The 26,266-nt window shown below is 51.6% G+C and overlaps 2 protein-coding genes and 1 long non-coding RNA gene across 26 annotated transcripts in view; 1 reads left to right on the top strand and 2 right to left on the bottom strand.

Moving 5' to 3' along the window:
• The window catches only part of LOC141568783 (uncharacterized), a 20,261-nt gene extending 15,371 nt beyond the window's left edge, over nt 1-4,890 (bottom strand). The window contains exon 1 of one of the 2 annotated variants that reach the window (XR_016022968.1): nt 4,753-4,890. This is a non-coding gene — a long non-coding RNA (uncharacterized LOC141568783). Of the gene's footprint in view, nt 1-4,142; nt 4,261-4,752 lie in introns of those variants that run through there. The other variant, XR_016022967.1, reaches the window with a different exon arrangement.
• CYB561 (cytochrome b561) lies at nt 3,426-24,024 on the top strand. 11 transcript variants are annotated; one of them, XM_074320183.2, is made up of 6 exons: nt 3,426-3,562; nt 11,698-11,915; nt 12,633-12,731; nt 12,926-13,029; nt 13,444-13,601; nt 23,748-24,024. In XM_074320183.2, the coding sequence occupies exons 1-6, from the start codon at nt 3,552-3,554 to the stop codon at nt 24,022-24,024; spliced, it is 867 nt and encodes a 288-aa protein (XP_074176284.1). In that variant the 5' UTR covers nt 3,426-3,551. The 11 variants fall into 11 exon arrangements, with proteins under 11 accessions (XP_074176284.1, XP_019588494.1, XP_074176288.1 ...); XM_019732935.3 differs by lacking the exon at nt 23,748-24,024 and adding an exon at nt 13,805-20,490 and having other exon boundaries at nt 3,435-3,562; XM_074320187.2 differs by lacking the exon at nt 3,426-3,562 and adding an exon at nt 3,990-4,172.
• TANC2 (tetratricopeptide repeat, ankyrin repeat and coiled-coil containing 2) overlaps nt 18,682-26,266 on the bottom strand; it is a 341,550-nt gene continuing 333,965 nt past the window's right edge. For all 13 annotated transcript variants that reach the window (XM_074320171.2, XM_074320170.2, XM_074320174.2 and 10 more), the window contains one exon: nt 18,682-26,266. In XM_074320171.2, the coding sequence (XP_074176272.2) occupies nt 24,307-26,266 (1,960 nt within the window). In that variant the 3' untranslated portion in view covers nt 18,682-24,306.

Genomic DNA, 26,266 nt, shown 5'->3' with positions numbered 1-26,266 from the left:
ACCACTGGTGGCGTCCCTGTTCCACACCTCAGATCTTCAATCTCTGCCCTTTCTTATGACCTGTTTACAGTCCTGCTTTCTTAGTATCCACACAGGCTGACAATTTCTCCTGTGTTGGGGAAAGAGGACTGTTAGAGGGCAGGGGCATGCACATTCCTGCCTTGGGGCTTTGTCCTTCCACCCTCTTCCCTCAGCTGGAATTACCCTCCTCTAGATCCTCACGTGGCTGCATCAGGGTGTAGCCACGTGAAGATCTAACGCCCTTCAATAACAATCGTCCCTCCCCTGACACTCCAGCTCCTTTCCCCTTCTTTGTTTTCTTCATACACTTGTTGCTATGTGCAATTAGGTTTCTGGGCACATATTCGTATGTATGTGTGTATATATGCTGCTTGTTCGTTAGTTTACTTTTTAATTATCTGTCTCTCCCACTTCACATAAGTTACATGAAAGCAGGGACGTTGTCTGTCTTCTCTATTACTGTCTCTTCAGGGCCTAGAACAGAGCCTGACGCAAGTAGGCACCCAATAAACCTTTACTGAAAGAAAGAAAGGAAAGAAGGGAGGGAGGGAGAGGAGAAAATGACTTCCTCCTGACCCCTCCCTCTCTGAGGGCTGCACAGAAAACACCCTGGGAGGCTGGGAAAGGCCACCCCTTTCCTTGCCTCCCACTGGGGTGCTCAGTACTGTCAGGCTACCACCTGAACCAGGCTGGTCCTTACCACTGCTTAGCTAGCCCACATCCTGTGCTCAGCAGAGGTAAAAGTTGGCCGATGGTCCTGATTCTCGTCATTTCTCCACCCATCCAGCAGTGTTATTTTGGCTCATGGGCAGTAGGTCACTCTAGTTTGTCTAAGTCTTGTTTTCCCAGATGGACCAGCCTCAGGGTCAGCCTTGACCCACAGCCTGTAATGTCCCTTAGCCCAATCCACTTGAGTTCTGGAAGTCCCAGGTAACTCACTGTCTCTGAGTGGCTCAGGAGGCTTTGTGGCCAAATTCCTTGCCTCGCGGCCTCTCCTGTCTCCATCGCTGCTGCTCCAGCTGGGGCTGCTGTTTTTCTGGCCACCTCTGCTGTTCCCTGAAGCTGGAAAACGGGTTTTCTCCCTGAGTGATTATAGTTCCATTTTCAGGTCATCAAAGTAGCCTTGCACTTTCAGATTCAGACAAGTTTCCTTTTCAAGGAAGTTGGAGCAAGTTCCTCAGGCCCTCTGTATGCTGGTCAGGGTGTCTCAATTATTTGCCATCCCGAGGTGGTGCACGCTTTGGTTCAGGCATGCTGATGCGGGCAATGGCCTGCATCCCCCAGGGCGTATTGGTTCTATCTCTTCCGCCTTCCAGCACAGTGAGCTCTTGCTCCTTTAGTTGGCCAGGGACACTCCTGCCCTCTCCCTGCTGTCCCTTTGCTAGGTTAACCCCTGCTCATCCTGTAGCTCTGTGATTCTATGTCACATACCCAGAAGCCTTCCCTGATTGTTAAGGCCTGATAGCATGAGGCTATCATGTTCACTGTTCTGGCCCGAATGTTGCCCACCTGGTACATGGAAAGGACTCAATGAGACTGTTGTACAGAGTGAATGAATTCTGTGTTTGCATCTTATGGTGCCATAGCACTGGGGACCCCATCTCCTATACCTTCTATAGTCTCTGCAGCCTGAGGTGAAGGCCTCTGCCTGAAGCATGGGCCCAACAGGAGTTAACCGGCTGTTTCAGCCTGTTGGGGGTGGGGAAGCTTTGCTGGGAGGGGCCAGAATGGCCAGGAGGCCCCTCTCCGGTCCTTCCCAAAGGGGAGCAAGGATAGGATTACCAGATAAAATACAGGACATCCAGTTAGATTTGAATTTCAGATAAACAATGAATACACTTTTAATATATTACATGTAATACATGGGACATACTTATGCCAAAAAATATTAAATTCAAATTTAACTGGGCCTCCTGGTTTTTTCCTTCTTTCTAAATCTGGTAACCTTAGTAAGGGCAGACATGCTCAGCCAGGTGCTGGGGGATTTGAGGTCCTGTTTATGTGGTCCATTCTGCTCACTGTTGTGCTTCTTCCTGCTCATTAGTTACTTTTGGCCAAAGAACAGGGCGACCACAAGGCGTGGTTTCCCAGAACTGTCACTAGTACACTTAACCCTGGGTATGTCCCTACATCTTAACCTCTGACCCCAGCTACTGGACTGGACCATCAGGGAAGGCCTTTTGGGGGGGGGGGATGTTCAGAGTTAATCCGAAGGAATGAGCCAAGTGATGATGATGTGGGGGTGGGGGCATACCAAAGGAGAGGTGGGGGTGAACTTGGTGAGTCTGAAAAATACGGAGACTAGTGTAGTTTTGTGTGTGCAAAGGGAAGAATTTACATGGAAAATATCCTAGGCCATATCCTCGGTTTCCAAAAACGGGCCTTGAGGCGGTTCTCCTTGCCCACCCCCACCCCCAGCTGTAGGGTGGATGCTTCTCTGGTTTCCAAGGTAGGAGTCTCAGCAGCAGAGAGGGAGAGGAAAGGAGAGTGAGTGTCATCTTGGGTTGGAGATTCTGGGAACAGGGGGCAAGGCCACAGGGCGCTGGTGTTTGATGGCATTTGTTGGGCTCACCTGCTCTTTAAAATGGTTGGGTGGAGCCATGAGCCCTTAGAGCTAAGACCCTGTGGGCTGGTCCCCATGGAGGCACCCTACCTCACTCAGGGCCACCTCCATCCCCTCCCCACTTTAAGCAGACCCCTGAGAACACTGCTGGCAGGGTGTGCTTTCCCTCCTAAGGGGAAGACGCTGCAGCTCAGGGCTGCAGGGCGGTGGGGGGCCTGTGGTGGTGGGTGGGGAGAGGACACAAAGGCCCCCATATCGCCTCAGCTGGAGTCTCTCCTGGCTTTGGAAGGGCTGACAGCACTCATATCGAGTTCCCAGCGAGGCTCTCTGCTCGTCTGTGCACCCTGCCTACCCCAGAAATGGCTCTGTTCCACAGTCAACTCACAAGGCATGTGTTGCCTGCTGTTTGCTTGTTGGCACCTTAAGGAAGCTGTTTATTAATTTAAAATGTCTATGAACTCCCTCCAACTGGAAAGCTATCCCAACAAAATTTATATTCATGGAGGGTTTAAGCTTGGTCACTCTGAGGGAGTGGGCCCAGCTGTGACCGAGCAGTGGGCACCCTTGGGTGATTTGCCATGTGCTTGAGAGTACGTTCTCTCTGTAAGGAGGTATGGCTCCCCAAGGCTCCCCTTGGTCAGGGTCCTCGCCACTGCCCATGGGAAGCCCACAGTGCTGAGGGCAGGTGAGGGAGGGGTGTTCCTTTGCTGAGGCTCATTTATGTCTCCAGGGTAGGAAACCCCATTTCCCTCCAACCCCCAGGCCTTTGGTGTGTCTTGCCAGGCATCCGACAGGAAAGAACCTTTTGTTCTGTGCTTGTAACAAGTCTGAGCTGGGCTTGTTATCTACCCACAGCATTTCCTGGAAAAAGGACCTGGACAGGGCTGCGGCCCCTAGCCCGGGCCTTAGCAACCCCCTCTCTTAGCAGCTGGGGCAGGGAAGGCCGCTCATAGCAGTCTAGGCCTTCATGAGAGGATGGTAAGAGCTGATTTGTATCCTTAGGCTGGTTGGCCTGGGGGCTTGGGCAGTCCATCTCAGGCGAAGACCCCTGACTTGGGGAAAATGGCAAACTGTCATTTAGAGTGTGTGTGTGTGTGTGTGTGTGTGTGTGTGTATGTGGGGGCAGGGTGGAACTGGGGAAGGGGGTTGTCAGGCCTTCCAGGAGGGTGACATCTCCACTCTCCGGGCTGGGAGGGAAGGGGCGTGCCCCCTAGGGCTGCAGGAGCTGCTTCGTGGGCCAAGGCCTAGGCCGTGTGTGACACCTAGTGGCCACCTGAGCCCGGGGCGAGTGGAGGTCAGAAGGTGGGAGGGAAGAAAAGGAGGAAATCAGGAAACGCAGAGTCCAAGGCAGGCTGGCGCTCCCGGCCGGCACACCCTCCCCTCTGCACTAGGCCCCATCTCCGCCCCCGCCCATTCTCCACTGTTTGGCGAGCGGCCTCCGAGTCAGGCCTGGGCCCTCAGGGCCCCCTCCATACCCACGGGCTCGCAGGTCCCCATGCACCCCCTAACGTGGGGGACCCCGCAAGCCAGATCGCGAGGCCCGGATTCGGAAAGTTACCCGAGCTCGGGTCCAGAAGGCCGTGTCACGGTAGCCACCTTCTCGCCCCCTCAGCGCCCTGCGCCGCAGCCCCTGCCAAGCGGACGTCCCTTTGAACCCGGACCTGGCGGGCCCCCTGACTGGGGTACCACTGGGGGCCGGGCCCTAACCCAAGCTTAGGGTCGCGCCGGGACACTTCCGGCCACCCGCGTGACCCTCGCCGCGTCGCCTGCCGCGCTACCAACCCGCCACCGCCGGGTCGCCATGGCGACGCCGCGGCACCGAGGGCGGCGCGGCTCGCAGAACCTGCAGAGCAGCCCGGGCGCGGCGCGGGGAGGTCGCCGGCCGGTGGGCGGCGCGGCTGGGACAAGCTCGGGGCCGGGAGCCTGGCCAGGTAGGCGGCCCGGGCTGGTGGGCGGCGCGGAGCACCGGTGCAGAGTCGGGAAGGGGGCTCAAGTATGCGGGGGTGGAGCGGGCCCAGGTGTGTGTGTGTTGGGGGTTGGGGACGGCGGGCCCAGGTGTGCCCGGGCTGGGGCGGGACCGCGCCCGCGCCGGAACAGACCAGGCTCCGGTAGCCGTAGCAAGTCTGTCTCCTGCCTTCACCTGCTATCGCACCTGGCTCTTACCTCACCTGCTTTCCCCGGCCCGGGGGCCACGGAACAGGGCCCGAGGTTAAAGAGCTCGTCCTTCTCCTTCCTGAGCGGTCAGCCTTGGGCCCCGGGTCTACCTGTGTGCCGATTCTCTTCTGAAGTTAGAATGGAGAGGCAAGTGATCCCAGGTTTATCTACGGGCCTGCGGCTAATATTTTGCCATGTGCTACAGCTAGGGTAGAAGTACGGTAGAACATAGGGAAAAATGGATCAATCAGCGTTTGCCACGACTGGTCTTTTGAAACCTGAAACCGAGACTGCCAGCTGCTTTGCCTCCCTCCACCTGGCCTCTTTTTCCTGTAGCGGGTCTTAGGTTGACATGTCTAGCTATTAGATCCCTTTCTTGCTCTCTTCTTAACATCCTCAGCTTCTTGTGTGAGAATGAGAGTTTCTCGTTTGGGAAATCCTGACTTGTCGGGTTGGCCTTGGTGGGCCATTAACTGGGGCTGCAGAACTGAGCTAAGGGATCTGCTGCTGCCTTTGACACCTGCATGATGGCAGGGCCACCTCCCGTCTCTGCCTGCCCTTTCTCCCAGGGCACCACAGAGAGCCAGGTCTTCAGAGGCTGGCACCCCTTCCAAGCCCTTCTCCCTGCTGGTTGCCCCTCTGCTCTCATTTATTCTGGCCTGGTGGTCTGAGGGTTTTCTAAGACGGATTAAATCAAGTTCCATCTTAGGATGCCTAGATTCTGTTCTTTACGTTTCAGAGAGAAGGAAAAACAAAACAAAACTTTTCCTCCTTATCGTAGATACCTTGATTTCTCTTGTGAAATTGGATTGACGCAGAAAATACAAGTAACTTGTACATGTCAAAGTGAGCCCCATAGAGAGAAAGGGATGCTACAACCCCGCCCTCACGTAGGAGGAGCCTCCTGGACCAGGAAGGAGGTGGAACCACCCTGCTTTGTCCCACTGCTTCCCTGCTATGCCACCTTCCTTCGCAGGCAGAGCTTGGGCTTCTGTTAAAATGAGTGGTTCAGCAGCAGTAGAAGGTATTGGCGGAGGAATCCACCCCAGATCCAGGGGGTTCTGCCCAGTAGATGGCAGAGAGAAGGGAGTGTGGATTTATTAGAAGGGGTCTTGCTGTCCACTGCCATCTGGTTCTCTGTAGCACCAAAACCTCATGTATCAACAGCTTCTGTTGGGTGATTCTTCCTAAGGCCCTATTACCGTGTTTCCCCGAAAATAAGACCTAGCTGGACCCTCAGCTCTAATGCGGTCTTATATAAGACCCGGCCTTATATTATAGTAAAATAAGATCGGGTCTTACATTAATTTTTGCTCCAAAAGACGCATTAGAGCTGATGGTCCGGCTAGGTCTTATTTTGGGGGAAACACGGTAAGACCAGTGTCATGCAGGGTGTCATGCGGGGTCTCAGCTCCCACTCCCTACATAAGAACGCAGGACATGGTGCGACCCAAAAGGAATACCCACAGAGCCATAGATAGGGGAGTCATACCACTATATTATCTCTGGCGGCTGGGCTGGAGACACAGGAAGCAGGAGCCACAGGATCCGCAATCCACCTTACACTTGTCTCTGCCAAACAACCTCACTTGTTAGCTGCAATCCGTCGTGCTAACTGCAATCCACTCTTGCTAGCTCAGCCACCATCTTCTTGCTAGCCCCCCATTTGCTGCTAGCGTAGCCACGGCAGTTATATTAGTGGCCAGTGGCTCACTGGTTACAGCTGACGGCCAACTAGCCACAGCTGATGGCGACCCAATCACAGTTGATGGCCATTTACTACCCGAGCCAGCACCTTTCCACGTGAGGCCAAGAGCCTGGAAACTGCACTCCTGGCTCTGTCCCCACAACCAGATTTAGTTTTCGTTCAATTATTACAATTGATCGAATGCCTACTGTGGGGCAGGCACTGTTCTAGGCCCCAGCACATATTTATTCCACTTAATCTTTGTTTCAGGTCAGTAAAGTGGATCTCAATATCCACGTACCTTATGGATGAGGAAGAAGGCTCAGAGAGGGGACTTAGCTTGCCTAGGAGCTGTCTTAAACAGTGGGGCTGGCTTTGAAATCACATCCTCCTGACCGGGGCTGCATTGTGATTTTCATGGGCCCGAGGCACTTTTGCCTCTGTGGGCCCCTTCCTCCATTAAAAAAAATTGTATTTTTATAACTGATGGTCTAAAGACAAATCTAGTTCAGGCTGGATTAAAAATTAAAACATTTCCTTCAACCCTAAAAGTTTGTTTTTTTCTCCTGATTTTAACAGAAATCAAAACATTTTTGAGAGGTCCCTACAAGTAATGGGAGCCCTGGCACTGAGCCCCCTGTACCTGCTGGAAAACCGGGCTCAGTTTGTGACTTCAAGCTCTGCTTTCTTTCTGGGGGCTACTTGGGTGTGGGGTGGTAAGAAAGTGCCCTGCCTAGCAGTTCAGCCTTTATTTTGCCTTCTCTTTCATCATATTCTAGGACATTCTAGGACAATTGAACCGTTCCCCCCCCCACCCCCCATCAAGAAAAGATCTAGTCCTGGCCCCCAACACAATCTTTTCTAACTTAATTTAAGCCCTGCCGTTGATAAGGAGGGCAGTGGCCAGGCTCCCTGCTTCCAGGCTGTAGGACATGTTCGGTGTCTGGTCCCCATAATGAGATTAGGCCTGGTGACCTTTTAATGAAACACAGCGGGCATGGGGAGAGAGTGGTACTCAGCACGCTCAAGCCCGAGGGTAGCTCCCGTCCCTGTTTGATTGCATTAAGTGGAGTCTGACTCGGGTGTGTGTGGGAGGGGAGGAGTGACTGTTCCAGAAGCTGCCAGAGATATGTCCCCCCCATCCTGTGCTCTGACAGAAGGAGGGTGGCCTTGAAAGGGGCCATATGAGTCCCCTCTGGTCCCAAGACTCTGGTCTCCTGGGCAAAGGAAACCTTTGGGGTGGAGCATGGCTGCTTCCAGGTCCTTGAAGCTGCTGCCCACACTTCCGCTCTGGGAACAGGAGGACCAAGAACAGCCAGGGTTCTGGAGCTGGGGTGGGGTGGGGGTGGGGTGGGGGTGGGGTGGGGGTGGAGCAGCAACCCAGTTAGGAAGGAAGGGTGAGAGAGAGAGAGTTCTTGCTGTCCAGGTTGGGAAATGAAGGAGCATGATTTAAAGGCATTTGCTTACTAGGGAGTGAATCTCAAATGATTTCAAGGTTTCCAATGTTGTGGGTGGGTCAGACCCCACCCAGCATCACTGCAGTGTCTTTGCTGAATCCTCCAGCATTGGAAGCAGCTCCTCCCTGCTCAGATTGGTTGTCAGTTTCGTTGAACCGAATAAGCAATGGGGAAATGCCATTGCTGAAGGGATCTTTCCGTTCATTGTGTAGACAGCACAGAAACACTCACTACTTTTTTCTTGTAAATTGGATTCTTCATGCTTAGATCTTACTGACTGTGAGGTCCCGTGTCACAGTCCTGCCCGAGGTAGGCTGGTCTGGCTTGGTGTGAGTTTTCCTGTCACCCCTCATACTTGGATATAGAGTCATCGTCAAATTGGAAGGGGGTGTGGGGGATACAGCTTGGGCCTCCGTAATTCCAAAGGTCATGCTTTATCTCTGGCTTCCTCCGGGATGCCTGTGTACTTGGGGCCCATATGGATGAGGAGAGCTGCCACTGGAGCAGTGAAGATCTTGATATGAAGATCTTGCAAGTAGCTTGCCCGCCTGTCATCACTTCTCTCTTCACCATCTATTCCCACCCTGCTGCCTTTTCTCCCGGGAGAGCCCACAGAGGACACCAGTGCTCACATGATGTGGGTTTAAACTGCCTTAGGAGCATGGTTCCCCCAGGGGTGAGGAGGACACTGGAGGACTGGCGTGGGTGGGGGAGAGACTGCCTGGGAGCCCTGCTTCAAAGCTCCTTCCCCGGCAAGCACCCATTCAGATCCTGGGTTGGCTTCAGTGTTTGGAAAGCATGACGGCTCTACCCTAGTTCCTGGGCGTTAGAAAATACAGAGTCACACTAACAGACAGCTAATCCATAGGCAATCTGGAAGGGCGTGCCACTTGTGTGCATTAAATTGGTAGAAACTCCTCAGTGAACACAGTAGAAACTGCTCTTGGAGGCCTGAGTTTAGCTTGTGGCTTGAATTCTTACTACCCTTTACTTTAAAATCTGTATCTGCTCTGCAACTTATCAGCGAGCCCCTTGAAGGCAGGGACCATGTCTCCGCTGTATAGTTCTAGCATCTAGCAGTGTGTCTGGCATATAGTAAGTGCTCAAGAAACAAGTGAGTTGAGCAGTGATTTGCTGCTGATAATTTGGGGCATGTCATTTATCCTCTCTGAGCCCCCGTTTTCATCCATCAAATTGGGATAATACTCCTCTTATCAGTGTTATTGAGAGGATTAAATGGGAGAAAGTGGGAGGTGCTGAGTACAGAGTAGGGGTTCCCGAGCCACGAGGTTGTGTCCTCCCAGCAAACAAGCATGCATCTCCATCCACTCCACCATCGTGAGGAGCAAACAATATCAGGGTTCTGACTTCCCGGGGAGTCCAGTATATGAATTTACAGTGTAGAGCGTTATAGCCACACACGGTCATGGCACCATTCCAATGTGGGTTTTCTTTTCAACACTGCCAGGCACTTCTCCCAAGCTCAGCAGACACTGACTGGGTATCCTACAATTCAACTCAATTCTGACCCTCTGTACCTGGAGATCACCATATATTTGACCTCCTTTACCCTCTTCATCCTGCCCCCTCCCCCCACCCCGCCACCCCATACTTCTTATCACAGATTCAAAGAGACCCTCACTCCAATTTCTGCCTGTGTCCCTGGGAGATTGGTTGGGAGGGAAACAAGCTGGCTCTGGCTTGCCTCACCACCGAGTGGCTCTGAGGTTCAGGGGCGACAGTCCTTTGTTGCCCTGAGCTCCCACTTCTGTTCTTGCTAGTCACGCTGCTGGCGCAGAAGCTGTGGCAGGTTCAACAGTGGCAGGGTGTGTTTCTTCCTTCTTCCTAATTCAGAGCTAATCAGATTGTGACTGCCCTGGGCTCTCTGGGGATGAATCTAATAAGGCGAGGGAGACAGCGTTTCTCTTCAGTACATTTTCCCTGTTAGAGTCGGGTAAGGGACTAGATCCCGGAGGACACTCGAGGAGAGTGAGCCGCACTCCCTGCCTTCAGGGAGCTCACTGGGTGCTCAGCAGAGAGGCCCCCCGTGAGCTTACAGAGGGCGACACCAGGAGGGTAAGAAAGCTCCTGGCCAGTCTTGGGGGGCGGAGGAGGGAGACAAAGTGATGCTCATTTCAGATCGTGGCTGAGGGTGGGCTGGGGAAGTGGAAGAGGTGGCTGTTGCAGGGAGCAGGGAGCGTGTGCAGAGGAGTGTGAGGTGGCGGGAATAATGACAACAGGTTGTGGTGTTAGATCTAGCGACAGGGACAGTCTCCCCCAAGTGGACTTGGGGTTGCCGCTGGAAACTGAGTTAGGATCATGTTATGGAGTTGGCTTTTCACTGGCAGGGAGTGAGTGGCTGTTTGTGTGGGGCGGGGCCACATGACTCTGTCCCTGTCACTAGTGGGTCAGGCAGACTGAAGAGGGTAGAGAGATGGGGGCAGAAGCTCCGTGCCCTGGCTGGGGTGGTGACAGTGAAGATGGCCAGCAGGGAAGTGATGGTGAGAGGCCTTGGGGAGAACCCCTGGGATTCTGTGGCCTGTAGGTGCAGGTGTCAGCACTGGGCCTAGGGGAAGGACAGCCACACTAGCTACCTGGGAGGTCAGGGGTGTGACTTTGGATGTGCTGAGTTTGAAGTGTTTGAGGATGTCCAGGTAGAGATATTGGTGGACGGTGAGAAATGGAGTTTGAATTTGGGGGAGAGGACAGAACTGGCACTAGATTTAGGAGTCACTGGGATAGAGGTGAAAGGTAAGGACAGAGGCAAGAGTTCCAGACATAGGGGTTCATTGCCTGCCAGGGATTCTGGAAACAGGTGTTCCCACCTGCCGTGCGAGTGTTTTTGATTTGACAGAATGTATCAAAAACCTAAAAAGGAACCTAGCAGGTTAGAAATTGTAGGATCCTGTTTCCATAAAAGAATGTGTGTGTGTGTGTGTGTGTGTGTGTGTGTGTGTGTGTGTGTAATATATATCTTGAAGAAAAAGATGTAAGGATATAAAATCAAAATGTTGATTACTTGTAATTTTTTGTTGCGTATCTGTATTTTACTGTAGGGAGTATGTATTACTATCTCTCCCTCCACCCCCCGCTTAATGGTGGAGTTGCCAACAGTTGTCAGATGTGGCAAACACAGCCTCCAGTCACCAGAAGGACAGGGCCGGGACGACTGGAAACTAGTTCTTGAGCAGTAAGGGTAGAGAGCTTGTGCTCAGAATTAGAAGGGTGACCCAAAAATTTGTTAGTCAAACGTCTCTGCTCAGCCGTCATTCTCTGTTGCTAATGAAGGAGAGGCAGGATGTTTCCACCGCTGCTGGGAGAGGCCGGGAGAGTGGGCAAGAGGCCAGTGGGCAGCCATCTAGGGAGTGGAGCTGAGTGCTCTGCCCTTTGCCAGCACCTTGGCAAAGCAGACGGAAGCCATGCTGTTCATTGCCTGCCTGTCTCCTCCCATCCCCCGGGGTGTGCAGGCCAGGCTGGGCCCTGGGTCAGGAGAACCAACAGATTCAACGTGAAGAGTTGGCGCGAAGGCCATCCTGACCCTGGGCGAGGCTGTAGAAACGCTGGGGGGACTGGGCAGAGGAGCCCGGAAACCCACTCCCACGTGGAGCCCCAGAGCACGGCTTTCCCAAACCACCTTGAGCCGCCATGTTCATGTCTGTAGAATGGGAACAGTGACATACTTGTGAGCACCGCAATGGCACAGAGCCTGGGGAATGGGGTAGAGAGGGGATGGCAGGGGTCGGCCTTGAGGGGCCTGGGATGTACCATTTGGAGTTTGTGGGCTGCCCCTCTGAGCTCTGCTGTTTTTCCTGCAGCTGCCACCTCAGCATGGAGAGCCGTGCCAGCACGGCATCTAGCCCCGGAGCGCTTCCCTACTATGTGGCTTTCTCCCAATTGCTGGGCCTGATGGTCGTGGCCATGACTGGTGCTTGGCTCGGTCTGTACCGAGGAGGCATTGCCTGGGAGGAGGCCCTGCAGTTTAACGTGCATCCCCTCTGCATGGTCATAGGCCTCATCTTCCTGCAAGGAGACGGTGAGTCCCTCCCCTGCTTCCCGTGAGCTGCTCCTTCTGAGAGAGGCAGTTTGCGGACCCTGATCACCCCTGAGGTCTCTTGCTGTTAGACAGATGTGAGAGTCTAGAAAAGAGTCAGAGAAGGAAGCTGGCTTAGAGCCTGGGGACACTGGGAGTCCAAACAGGAGCCCTGAGGTTGGTGGGTGGCACCTCCTTTCCAGCTTGTCCCAGCTCTTTTACCTCTTGCTTCCACCAGGAGCACCCACGGGTGGGGGTTCTTCATGGAGGGGAGGCCCAGGGGCTGGGCTGGGAGCTGAGGCCGGCTTCTGCAGGGGCAGTTTGAAACTGGGGGAGTAGGAGCAAGGTGGTGCTGGCGCCCACCCTGCTTGTTCAGAATAGTGAATTTTGGAGCAGGCTTCACTGTTGGACTCGTTGAGGACCGTCATAGCTAAAAGATGACCTCAAAAGCTTGGGGACACCTGAGGGTGACTTCACGATGAACCTAAAACACAGCCTGGAATACACAGGACACGTGACAAGAAGGTGGTGGGTGGGGAGGGCAGTGCGAGGGCACACATGGCTTGAGGGCCCCTTCTCTTCCACTTCCTGGGGCTGAGGAGCCCGATCAAGTCCTTAAATCAGGTCAGCTCTCAGCCAAGGTGTGTCTCCTTGCTGCCCATGGCAGGAAGGCCTGGAGCTCAGGGGAGTGCACTGCCCTTCCCTCTCTCATCCCCACAGCCCTGCTGGTTTATCGTGTCTTCAGGAACGAGGCCAAACGCACAACCAAAGTCCTGCACGGGCTGCTGCATGTCTTTGCGTTCGTCATCGCCCTGGTGGGTGAGTTCCGGGGAACAGCCTCCCCATGCACTCCCCCTCCCTGGCCCTCCCACTCCTTCCAGGCATTCCAGGCAGGGACACTGGGTGCTGGGATGAGAGCCCAGAAGGCCTGGCTAGTCAGGTTTCCCTTGGGTCACCTCCCCCCTTCCTCCCCCGCTGGCCTGTCCTCACGTGACCCCTGCTCTCCGGCCCAGGCCTGGTGGCGGTGTTTGACTACCACAGGAAGCAGGGCTACGCGGACCTGTACAGCCTGCACAGCTGGTGTGGAATGCTTGTCTTGGTGCTCTACTTTGTCCAGGTGAGTCCTTCCAGTCCCACAGCGACGTGCCACAGAAGAGCCCTTCTCCAGGCTGTTCCCATAGGTGAAAGGGCTGCTTTAGTGCAGCTGGATGCTGCTTTCAGATTGGAAGTGTGTACAAAGCCAGGATTTCACAGGGGAGGGGGCCTTGGCTCCTGGTGCCCTTCAGCTGCCATGCGCATGTGTTTGGCTACAGGCCATACTTGGTGTACAAGTATGATGAACGGGACCTGGCCTGGAACGCGGGGGTCGGGGCCTTTCCCACAGTGCTTAGCGTCCCCCCACCACGCTCCTGGAAGCAGGAAACCATGGGTGGGGGGAGGGCTTCGCAGCCGGCCTGGATGTCCCTGGGTTGGTCACACGATGGCCAGCTCAGTCCCTGGCACCAACCTGCCTTTCTTTCTTTCTGTCTAGTGGCTGGTGGGCTTTAGTTTCTTCCTGTTCCCTGGAGCTTCGTTTTCTCTGCGGAGCCGCTACCGCCCACAGCATGTCTTCTTTGGTGCCACCATCTTCCTCCTCTCTGTGGGCACAGCCCTGCTGGGCCTGAAGGAGGCGCTGCTGTTTAAACTCGGGTGAGTGTCCTGTGCCGTGGTCCCCACAGAGACAGAGCCCTATGTCCTGCTTCCCTGGACCTCTGTCTTCTGGGCCAGCTCTCTGTGGAGTTAGCCACCCAGGGGGATGATGGGGCTGGGGGCGCATCTTGCTGGCCCAGGTGCAAATGGCATTTGGCTGAATGGTGACCCCTCGGGTGGCTCCTCCCACCGTGACCCTGCAGGTCCAAGTACAGCACTTTCGAGCCGGAGGGTGTCCTGGCCAACGTGCTGGGCCTGCTGCTGGCCGGCTTTGGCGTGGTTGTGCTCTACATCTTGACTCGCGTCGAGTGGAAGCGGCCCTCCCAGGCAGAAGAACAAGCTCTTTCCATGGACTTCAAGACGCTGACAGAGGGCGACAGCCCCAGCTCCCAGTGACTGGCTGTCCTTGTCCTGTGGGGAGGGGCCTGCGTCTGGCAGGTGTCCTCAATTCCGGGGGTTGTGACAGGTGTCTTTCTCACAGCCACTGAGGCTGCCTTCAGGATTCCTGGCTCCCCAGGATGGCTGGGCTGAGTGGGTAGGGAGTGTGGGGGCTGTGTGCCTCTTTGAGCAGTGAATTCTGGGGCTTAGGGCTTGGCCGCCTCTGCTTTCCTCTTTGCTGCTGCTTTAGTGTCCTGTCATGCTCCCCTACCCCTACTGTCCCCGTCATTCCCTCAAATGGAGAAGCTTTGGGTAGGCTTTTGGGTAGTCAGTCCTGGTTGCAGAAACTCAGATCCCTAAAGGAGATGGAGAGCACCCCCTCCCTCGAGCCCGCAGTCCAGGGCCTGCAGAGAGCACAAAGCAGTGGGAGAAACCCTGGGGCCTCAGCGACAGGCCCAGCAAAGCCAAGACTTGCTTTGTGAAGCTGAATTCAAACCAGGAGTCTCGCTAGCCTGAGTAAACACGTGGTCTGATTGGGCCCAGACTTTGGCAGTGGAGCAAGTGATACTATGGGTAAACTATGTTGGTGTTCAGAGCGAGGGTCCCCAGGAGAGGGGAGGGACTGGCCCCTGGGAAGCTCTGGCGAGTGGCTTTGGCCTGGCTGTGCTGTGGAGCCTTCCCTTTCTTTAACTCTTTGGCCCCAGGACGGCTTTGCTGGGAGAGGGGATAGGAGCACAGGACTTCAGACAAACCTACCCTTGGCAGCTGAAGAGGAAAGAGACGCCCCCCCACCCTCGTGTTGGCTGTTGTGGGTGGTGGGTTACCTTGCAGCTCAGCCTGCGAGCTCCCACATCCCCACCCTCATGAGCCAGCACAGGCACTGTTCTGACCAGAGGTGAGGACACAAACCTTTTTTAAAAGGAAAAGCTGCTGCTGTTACCCACTTTCTTTTTATATGGTGTGTGTCTGTGTGTGTGTGGGGTGGTGGTGGTGGCTGCCTGCTTCTGTTCAAGGGGAGGGAGGGCTTCATACACCCTTAGCTTATGGGGGCCCATCCTTGCAGGAAGTTGGGGCTGAGTTGGAATCAGATTAATCCCCCCAACCTCATGCGTGTGTTATGCTGTTAGCTGAGTCACTGTTTGGCTTCAGTTTAGAAATAATGTGATTAGAGCATTGATCGTGTACTTCTTGGACTTGGCAAATATCTCTCCTTGTTTTCCTCATTTTCTGGCCTTTGAAGAGCATGACACAGTTTGAGACAGACACAGGTTACTTAAATGAGAAAATTCATGAAATTTCCAAATCTATTCTTTTAACGGCGGCCTTTTCCACACCTAAATGCTGCCTTAGAGAAAGGGGCTAGTCGGCCTCTACTGCTCAGATTTCTAATCCTCAGCTTTGGCAGTGGGTCCTGCCTCCGGCGATGCCACTTCTCCGAGCAGGTGGCTGTGGTCCAGCGCCCTCCCCCGCAGGGCTGCCGGGGCTCCTGCAGAGCCTCTCCTGTCTCCACTGCAGCCTGGACGAGAGGGTGTTGGCCCTGTTTAGAATGGGCAGGGGCAGGGGTGCCATCAATTCTTTTCATCACCTGGCACACACTCATGTAGTCCAGTGTTTACATGTAGGAAAAACTCCACCTTAGACAAACTACCAAAGTACATTTGTCTCCCTTGTCAGAATGCCACGAGAGAAACGGAACCTCAGATTTGCAGTGTAAGTCTATAAACTGGTCTGTTTGCCAAAGTGTGTGTTGGATGACTAGGGAACCAAGAGGCCTCCTGAAAGCTGATCCAGTGGTTTTTTTTTTACTTTGCCTGTGGCCAATCTTCTGTGAAGTACAATGTAGTGTTGGTGCAACAGATTTAATAAATGTCTACAGCAGATCTCTCACCTGTTATCATCATTTACTGTGACAATAAAAGGAGCCAGTGCTTTTAGCAGAGTCAGGTACATGAAGTTAGTTTTACTAGGGTTGAGAGAAATCGAATATCCCCGAGCTGGGTACAGAAGGTAAAGTGACTGATATTTATCGTGGCATAGGCTCTGAAATGGCCATAACTGTCCTGTCTCTGGAGCAGAGGAGAAGGTCTTCCACGTGTTTAGAGAAACCCTTTTCTCACCCCAGAGAGAGTGGCCTGGAGGGTGTAACTGTGAGGGCCTCATAAGGGCCTTGGCAAGAAGTTTCCCCAGCATTCAACTTTTTTCTTTTTAAAACGTCTCTTTATTCCTTAAGAAGAGAAGCAAAGCTTTGAAAACAAGCCGAGGTTCCACTTTAGATCAATTCCTAGGGCCCGGCAGATGTGTTTACAGTAAGGTAGGGTGGGATCTCACCACGATGTACTGTGTGCTCCTGAAAAGCACTGTCACTTAAAACATCTTCAGAACTTAGCCAGGGGCTCATTCTTTAAACAGACTGTACAGCAAATCCTCTAGGCAGGTAAATGACCCTTCGGTGACATGAATTCCTTCTTCCTAATGTTTAAGTACGGTATCTGGTTTCTAACATACATGAGCCAGACCTTGAGTGGTCTTTGCTTTATGCATCTGTAGCATCTTTCTCCTGAATCAAGGCTTCTATGTGGACCTTCATTTGCTTAAAAGCATGTAAAGCATGTGGCTCGATACATGTTCCCCAGCCGGTCTGAATCAAGGTCAGGGCTGGCTCTCGGTGAGGGCAGAGGCACTTGACCCTGTGAGTGTGCCATCCCACTTCCGGCTTTTGTGCTCGTCTCTGAATCTTAAGGGTCTTTGTGTTCGTGAACATTCAAATGATCCCAGAGGATGATGCGTCTGCCCCCAGAGGGGCACTCCTTCACCTCCTCAGGAGGGACCCCACCTTCTTACTGGGTTTGGAACACCTCGAGTTTCCAAAGTTATTCCTCTTGACCTTGGCAGGGTTGTTTCTCCAAAGGAGCACTACGTAGCATTCTCCAAGCGTCCTTTTGGACCCACTGCCTGTGCTCCATCTGCGGGCACTCGGGTGCTTGCTTTTCTTAGACTGACCCTATAGGGGCAAATCTTCCCAGGCAGATCAGATTCAGTCCCACCTTCGCCTGTGTTGAGCAGTTTAAGCTCTCAGGATCTGCTTCCTCATTGGCGTTTTGGAGAGAGTAATGTCGTCTGTCAGAGGTTATGTGAGGACTAAATTAGAGAACATGTGTCAAGTCCCTATCACAGGTGGGACACAATGGGCATCTCAAGAGAATGGCCCATCACAATAGACTCTGAGCATTGTCTCTTCTGAGGGACCGTCCTTTTTATCACAGGCCCTTCCAGACACAATACCCTTATTATGAAAGCCCTAGTCTTGTTCCTGGGAAAGGAGGACTCAGTTTCCAAGTTTCTCCAGGCTCTTCCAGCTTCCATTTTTAAAGCTGAAAAGATGACACCATGTTCCTCCCCTCAGTCTCAGCCCACCCACCCCAGCCTATGGAAGGGAGCCTGGCTTACCACATGCTCGTGGGCACAGCGGTGCATGGCCTCCAAGGAGCTGCTAAAGGGTGCCTGCTGGAGAATGAAAAGAAGAGAACAGTCTGATTTGGGACTTGGGAGAACAAAGAACTTGCTGGTTAGCTGTCTGCTGCTGCTCTGAGTGGTGTTTTAGTCAGGTTCAGGCAAATTCCTTTTAAGCATAAGCTTTTTAGGAATCATTACCTTCACCTTTCTTCCAGTGTCCCAGGAATCCTTAAAAAGTGTTGTTTCTTTCCCAACCACTTACCTGTTTTTGATTTTTAATGACGTACCTGGAGCCGCCCAGGAATAATTTTCAGATGGAGCAGGTGATTCCTTCCGGAGTCCTCTCCTTGCCTCTTTAAAGGCAATTCTGGTGTCCGGGCTGTGATGACCGACCGTGCATGCCCAGAGTGGTTCTGCTTCCCCAGCTTTGGTCGTTGGGAGAAATGGCTGTAGTTACACAGCAGGGCACGTTTGTTCAGGACAATCTGCTGTCGTGAGGAAGTGGTCTCCTTCCTTGCTAGTCCCTGACGCAGAGGTGCAGCTAGCCAGCAAGGCAGGACTCAGTGCTGGCTTTTCAAAAAAGGTTCTGAGTCTCCAGCCAGTTTCAGGAACTATCTCCATTCACGACGCAGCTGTCTAGCTCTCTATATGGTGAGGACTGGAATTTCTGGCCAGATTTTTGAAGAAAATAAAAACACTGGAAGCAGTGGGCTTCCCGCATTGACAGCCCTGGGAACTACAGCTAAGGCTGCCTCCGGTCCCTCCCCTGCATGCAGTCTCTAACCTTAATAGCTGTAACTGGCAGTCTGCTTCAGCCTTGCATTTTGGTACGGTAACTGGATTAGGGTACAGCCTCAGCTAGTGAAGTGAAAAACAAGAGCTCAGTGCTCCGTTGGTATGGTGGAGAAAAACTCTTCCACGGAAGAATAAGCCTCCCTTTCTCAACAAATGCAGGGGGCCTTTGCGGACAGGCCCTCAGACTCTTCCCTTGTCCACAGTGCTCGAGTGCCTATCAGGGTCCATCTCCAAGGAGGCGCTCAATCACTTCCATGAGTGAATAAAGCCTGAAGGGGTGATTCTGAATGTTGCACAAGAGACCAAACAAATCATCACAAATTTGGCCTTCACCTGAACGTGCCCAAGTCGTCCTCGCGGGTTTCCTTGGCACTGTGGGCCTCGGAGAGGGTGAGCTTGAGAGTCAGCTCCCTGGAGAGGTATTGTAACGGAAGGAGAAAGCACCACAACGCCATGTTTTTCCAAGTGTTACCCATTTATAAATAAGTACATTTGCTTTCATACATACAGTTCACTGTACAGATGGCGATCTGTATACATGGGCAGGAAAATGCATTCATTTAACTTGTCACATCTATCTCACACAGCTCACATGTACAGACAATAAAACTGCTCAAGCAAGTACAGCAAAGGAAAATCTTTCCTTATACACAGGGGGCTGGATGCCTCTGCTGGGTGTGGGGCATCCCCACGGCACGAGTTCACAACTGTGTGGTGTTCAATATATCAGAGAACAAACATGCATCGGATAATATACTGTACAGAGAAAGTCCTTTACATCTGAGTTATAGAAAACCTAAAGGAAAACTAAGTGCATTAAAGCTTTTTCCAGCAAGTGTCTTGAAAGGACAGCAAAGAGGAGGAAGAATCAAAATCATATTAGTACAAATCACTCTTTAATTGTAGACTGTACATGTCTGTACTAATTAAAATCATCTTGGATTTGGAGGAGACAGAACAGAGACAAAGACGCTGTGCTAGATGGAAAGGAGGCCATGCCTGAGAATGGCACCTGCCCTGAGCCTGACGAGGAACCGGCCCCACTCAGCAGGAATCAGCCAAAGAAAAAAACAACAAAAAACAAAAAACAAACCAGAACAGGAAGTGTAACTTACAGATTTCCAAAATAACTTGTGAATGAAGTAGCGAACGGGAGCCAGCATTTCTAACTCTTTTTTTCCAGTTAGGTTGGTACACAATAAGGCAGGTACATTCAAGTACTGAATTTTCCAGAATTAACTCTGTCTGGTCCTGGGGACCAAAGGGTTTGAGTTGAGTCCCTCTAACCAGGTGTTCTGGTTAGTGATTAGGCCAAAGAAAAATCCAGCCCGCAAGTGCTACAGAAACAAAGAGGCTCGGCTCCTTCCTTTCCACAGAGTAGGTCTGAAAACAACGAAAGCAATGCTGGCCTGCATCTATATGCATCCAGCGAAAACCTGGCAGGTCAGCTTGGTGGAGATATCACAGACTCAGCAGGAAGAAATGAGGTGATATGGGTGAGGAGACATGAAAGTAACACTTGATTTTTGGTGTCCAATTAGGCGTTCATTTGGTACTGACTTTCAAAGCTCTGACTTGGGGCCTCATGTGGCCACAAGCATGTCAGGGTGGTTCAGCTGCTGTGAGGCATGGGACACCGAAACGCAGGTTACCAACACTTCAGCCCTTGAGTGGTCTGTAGTAGGAGGAGTTGATGAAGACCCAGTGGTTATTCAAGTAGCTCTGCACATGGCCCCACCAGCCCCACTGTGCTGTGTCCAGGCCCCCAGCCAGCCACCTCTTCTCGGGAGCAGCCAGAGCTGAGTTCAAGGCATTGCACGGTGAAGGTTTCCATGACACGTCTTTGTAGGTAGCTCTTACCCCTAAGCCCTTTGTTCATTGTTGTTAGTCATGGTTAGATGGTCAGTCTGGAGTTCCTGGAGGAAAAGGAGAAAAGCCACACCTCCTAATGCACATGCGACAGGGCAGCACGGCCCCCGGTGAGGAAGCAGCAGCCGGCTGCCTCTGCCGGTTAGCTTCTGGAGAAGTGGGCAGCCCAAGGATAGACAGGCAGGGCGGGTTAGGCTGGGACAGGGATGGGCACCTCCTGCCCCCGGGGGAGCCCGCTCCATTTTTGTGGCAAAGATTCAGTAAGCAACTGGTTTTGTCCAAGGCATTTCTGCAGTAGAAAAATAACTATCTTTGAATCAAACCATCCAACAGTGACACCTCTGGAGTTGTAGAAGCTGGAGGCCAAGAGGAACTGATATAGGTGCTCCTGGGGGAAGAAAGGGCTCTTCTGCGTACCCATCCTCCCACCCACCAGAGCGGGGGCCTTCTAGTCAACCTCCTCCCAGCCTCTGCCTGGCTGAAGGTCCAAAGCAGGTAGTGTTCAAAGAGCTTATCTTGCCACGACTGGTGCAGGTGCGTGCAGACCGCTGTCCAGACCTTTGTTCTCTCCTTCCTACACCCTCTGAGCCAATGGGCCTGCCTGCTGCCTGGAAGAGGCTCCTTAAGAGGAGATGCTGTTACTCGTTGCTTACCAGACAAGCCTGGTGCAGAGCCACAGTGACACCTAGTGGTAAAGTTGGTGAAGCAAGGTGACGTCCACAGAACCCACCGTCTATGACTAAAATCTAAGGAAAATACTTAATGGATATTAAATTAGATACCGATTACTTTTCCTATCGGGTACATCTCTGGAGTACAAAAATACCAATATTTAGAGAGGGGTTCATAAACTACTATACAATATAAGGACTGAGAATACCTTTCTCTAAGCTGTTCTGTTTACAATAATTTAGGAAAAGTGTTTAGTAATCCAGGCTTAACTAAATTAGCAAACTTGTATCTCTAGACATCGACCTGGGGTACTGTACATGATTCTAATTAGTGGAATTTTCCTGAGCCTTCGAGTTTAAGTTAAACACATCTAAAAAGAGGGCACATGGGAGAAGAACAAGGGTTTGTGCTCTATTAACTTGGGACTTAATAGCGCACATCTGCAACCTGGGCAAGATACAACAGCATGCCAAGTCTCATGTTACACAGGTTTTTCCCTTTACTTTGTAAATAAACATTAATTTTTAATTGTTAATTGTGTGCCTTACTGATCCAGTAAATAAAATAACCATGTCTCAGGAGTCCCTAAGAACATTGCTGGAAAAGCACTTTAAAATCACTGCAAACATTTTTTTTTTGTATTTAAAAACTCTTAATCTTTTTGATGCTTATATACAAATTATTTCTTGTGCTATAAATGTTGTGATCCACTGCTTGACTTCTTTCTTTTTTCCTTTTTCTTGAAAAATACACTAAAAGACAAGAGCGGTTTTGCTATTTTTCTAATGAAGACATTACGCACACTTAAATATCCAGTATCAGAGTTACAAATTCAAACAGTAAAGTGCACCCATTTATAGACATGATGTGATGGAAACCCATTAGTGCAAGAATTCTGGGTGAACGGAACATACAATTTGGTGGGAAACCTATAAGTTGACATTTGTCACCACTGTCTCCATTTCAGGGTGATGTGAACTGGGTGAGAGGAACTTACCAGTTTCATTTGAAAAATTTCCCCCACACCTGAAGCCAGACATTGATTCAGCAAGTGCTGCTGGGGCACGGGCATCCCTAAGATACAGTACTAAGAGCATCCCATGGCAGTGAAGTAGCCAAACGGGGCACAGGCAGTCTGCTTACAAGGAAGATCTTGGTCTCCCCCCAGTAAGGTCCAGTTGGCATTTTAGAGTCAAAGACGACTGGCGCCCAGTAGTGATATTCACTCCCTCTTCTAATGGCTAAAAAAGAATTGCATTTTGACTGTTGACATTTTGACTGTTGATGTTTTAGGTGTTTTGCCCAATAAGGCATAAACCCTACAATCTCCTGTGTATCCTGGAAAACCGAGAGACCCTGGGGAGAAGTGGCATCAGTGGTATGTTTGTAAAACTACAGAACCTGTTCACCCACCTACATAGGTGAGTGCAGGTGGTGTCGTGTTTCAAATAAGCAGGGGCACTTTTCTAATAGACACTGAGAAATTTTTCAAAACGTAGCAGCAGCTCCTCAGTGAGAGGTGGTTAAAAAGGGGTAAGATGCAAAAGCCCAATTGAGTTAAGACCTGGACAAAGAGGGAGTGAGAGGCTGCTGGGCTCCCAGCTGTAGGCTGTGCTAATGCTGTACATTTCACCTTCTTGATGAAAGAGACAGAGAGAAGAGACACTGATGTCCACTCCACTCTAGGTGAGTAGAAGGGAGTCTTTTAGCATCAGAGAGAGTGGAACGTCTGGGTTTTGAGTGAGCCCGGCTGTTTGCTTCTAGCACAGAGACAAGTCCTGGTCTATTTCAGGCTTGGGGGCAGAGGGGTCCATCCATTTGGCAGAATCTAAATTAGTAAAGAAATGTTTCTGATCTCAGCTTCATGCTCCCCCTGTCTTAGCGATGCTTTCAGAGGACACTTATTATTACAAACAGCTCTGGTCACATCTGGATTTTTATTCAGGAAATTGCCCTTCCTGTAGCCCTTTACTAACAAGAGCAGAATGATTTCTAATAACAGAGAACTAACTCTCTTTTGTTTAGTTTTAACTGTATAGTTAGTTAAACTTTAAGAGCTGATAAGCACTCGGTACCAGGCCTGTAGTAAGGCTTTGGTTCTGGCCATCGTGTTCTGGCCATCGTGTCATGCTAGCCTCAGTCACTCAGAGGACAACTTAGCAAATGACTACAAGACACAGATGTGTGGAGGGTGACTGGATCAGAAGACTTGCTGTCTAGCTCCTGTGCCACCCCCCAGGCTGAAAGGGGTCCTTCTTCACCCTGAAAGGAGACACTTTGTGGTGTCTGTTTTCAAATATCACGCGCCAAACACCCCTACCTAAACAAACAAATAGATAATGAAACTATAGACGTTGAAATGGAATTAGAAAACATCTGGCACGGATGGCAATGGCCCTGGGTGCAAACTCTGGGAATAAGTCTTTCAGTCCCAAGATAATTCAATTTGCTTCTCGAACTGATTTCTTCACTATACCATCGGGATTTAAAAAGGCCAGTAGACCACAATCTGGCTCTAGGCAAAGATCCAACTAATAGGATTACTGCACCAGCCAACCCTCGGGAGGAGTCTGCTTTTTGTGGAATATGTGCTCCGTGATATATCAGGATCTAAAAGGGAGATTTCTCCAATCAAAGATTTTCTACAGCCTTTCACTGAGAATCCAGAACAGCCTTTCTTTTTCTCTCTTCCTATATATTTATTCCTTCCTCCACCCACGGAAAATCAATAGTTTTTAATGGTTAATAGTTGGCTAAAAATCTAATGAACAATTTTCAGTGAATTAAAAAATATCTATGATTCCCATCCAATTTCCTTGGCTGACAGAAATACTTAAAGGGCTGGTTGTTTTCTAAATATTCCTAAAATGCTTCTTGGAAGATCAATGTAGTGACATTTCAAAGAATTATATTGGTTTTCCTTCCAATTTAACAGACTCATTTCCTCTCTTTCTCTTTGATCCTTTTACCCCCCCACAGGAAGACCAGCAAGAATCTAAATGGACATTCAAGACCTGGTGACTGCAGGGAGCCGGCAGTCGGGGAGGAGACCATGGCACAAGGACGCATGGGGGCGGGCTATCTGGATAACACTGCACAAAGATGCGAAGGCAAAGGGGCATCGCGCTCTCTAAAGTTCCTAGAAGAAAACGAACAAGAACATCTTAGTTTTTGTAAAAAAGGAGAAAGACATTTACACGACAAGAACATCCGTGAAAGCGATTGTCTCCTGGAAAAAGCTGACCAGTGTGTCTGATCTCCCTGGGTTAAAGCACACGGCACAACAATCTCCTCGTTGGCATCTGAAGAGAGGGAGAGAGAATGTGGCTGGGGCACAGACAAGAGACTGAAGTCCTGGCTCACTGAAGGCCAGCTTCCCAGTCGGCTGCATGCAAAGGATCTCAGCATGTCGGCTGCCACCTCCGAACACCACACAGAAACTACATGAGAAATTAAGCCAGAGAACTACCTCAAATGTGGAAACCAAGCCTGAAAATGTGCAGTGAAAACATATGGGTCTCACTCCAACAAACGTCTTTTAAACATTAGACTCCACAAATGGTCTCTTTGGTTTGATAGGGGATGTCTGCCCTTGTCGAGAGTCCCGGGACAATTGCCTGTACAGGTTGTCCTGGTATGCCTGAGCCACAGGGAGGGTCCGAGCCACCTTCACATCGGGATATGAGGAGGCCTGGCTGACTCTCTCCAAGAGGTCTCCGCGGGACCCATTAGCCAGCATCCCATGGGGGCCGTAATAATCGTCCTCCAGCAAGTGGCCATTCTGTGCATTGTTGGTTTTGTTATAAAAGGCAATGTTGCTGATGGATGATGGGGGGCTGAAGGACTCAGGCTGAGGCAGGTTGCCTGGAGACGTAGGACTGAGAACGGTATCCACTGATGACACTGCCCAGGTCCGATTCTGCTGGTGAAGGTGGGGGTACTGCTGAGTCCGGGCTGTTTTGTCTATGATCCCCATGAATGGTGTGGTCCTGGAGCGGGTGGGCTCACTGGGATAACCTCCCTGAGTGGGAGACACTGGCGACAGCTCGTCACATGACCTATCATATGCCGGTTTTAGTGGGATCTCCATTTGTTGAATCGAGGAGGATGGCCGGAAGGTAGGAGTTAGGTTGGAGGCGGACGAGATACTATTGCTGGATGGAGAGAAGCGCAGGCCTACGCTTTGGGAGTGCAGCAATGGCCTGGGAGTCGGCGGGTGGGGTTTAATGTCATTAGGGTTGACACTAATAGGTCTTCTGATTAGATGTGACACATCAGGGGAACCTAGTTGGCTGGAGGAGCGCTCCAGATCTAGTTTTGAGTGACAGACTGGGTAATAGGATGCGGACTGGCTACGCCCAATCTGTGGTGTCTGGCTGTATCTCATGCCACCTCGATATGCTGAGGAAGGTCTCTGTGGAAGGTCTTCTTTGGTCAACCCTCCATGCTGACAGATGGCACCTGCACTCAGACTGGCCTGGACATGCTGCACAGGTCTCCCATCCCCCACAATCCCCCCAATTGACCCCTGATAAACCAACCGGCTCTGACTTACTCCTATGTCTCCTTGTGAAGACTGGTATTTACCAGCCATTGAATGGGGTACTTGGCCATAGGCCCCCGTGGAGATGACGGTGCTTGAATGAACCGCAGAGCTGGGCTGGTTGCTTCGCACAATCTGGGCCTTAGCAGGCTGTAGCCTGAGCCCTTGCTGGGGAACTGCCACAGGAAGCTGAGGCATCTGGTAGGGCCGCTGGGCCATTTTGGATAATGGAGATTTTGGTCTGCCAGGAAGCTGACTAACATTTGTTTCTTGCTGATAGCGCACGGGTGAGCCGGACTGGGATCTATAGACACTCATGCTTTCAGCTGGAGGGCTGGCCCGATACTGTGGGCCTCTACGGAGAGGGGAAGGGGGTGGGCTTGGGTATTCTTTGCCCTGCCCTCCTACAGGAGGGGGGCTAAAGCGGTAAGAGCCACCCTGATGAGCTGGGGAAGTATGAGGTGGACTGGGCCTGTAATGAGAGTTCTGGTGAGTTGGAGAAAGAGCAGGAGAGGTGGACTGATAGCCTTGTCTAGTGGGAGAACCTACAGAGCTACTGGACCGGAAGTCAAAAACCTGATGCGAGCCAAGCGGTGAGCTAGAGATGTAGGCGGAGTCCCGATGGGCTGGAGAGGAGGGTGGGCTCTGGATGATCGGGAGACCCTGACTGGGCCGAGCCTCCGTCTGGAGGCCAATGGAAACATTTTCTACATCCTGTTCCAGGTACTCCTCCTCGAATATGTCTTGCACAGAGTATATATCTTCATGCTGTGCTTCAGGTTCTGTTTCTTCTGCTAACTGCTGCTGGGGCTGCTGCTGCTGGGGCGGCTGCTGCTGCTGCTGCTGCATCTGTCTACACTCTTCCTCCACTCTCATCAGAAGTCTCTGGATCTCACGGTTGTTTGGACACAGCTTGATGGCCTCGTTCAGGTCCTCTAAGGCTGCTGCAAACTGT

This window comes from Rhinolophus sinicus, chromosome 12 (genome assembly GCF_057876585.1).
Source record: "Rhinolophus sinicus isolate RSI-liver-muscle chromosome 12, RSI-T2T, whole genome shotgun sequence".
NCBI classification, from domain to species: domain Eukaryota; kingdom Metazoa; phylum Chordata; class Mammalia; order Chiroptera; family Rhinolophidae; genus Rhinolophus; species Rhinolophus sinicus.
The sequence above is the reverse complement of the archived record's forward strand: the minus strand, read 5'-3'. Positions and strand labels throughout refer to the sequence as shown.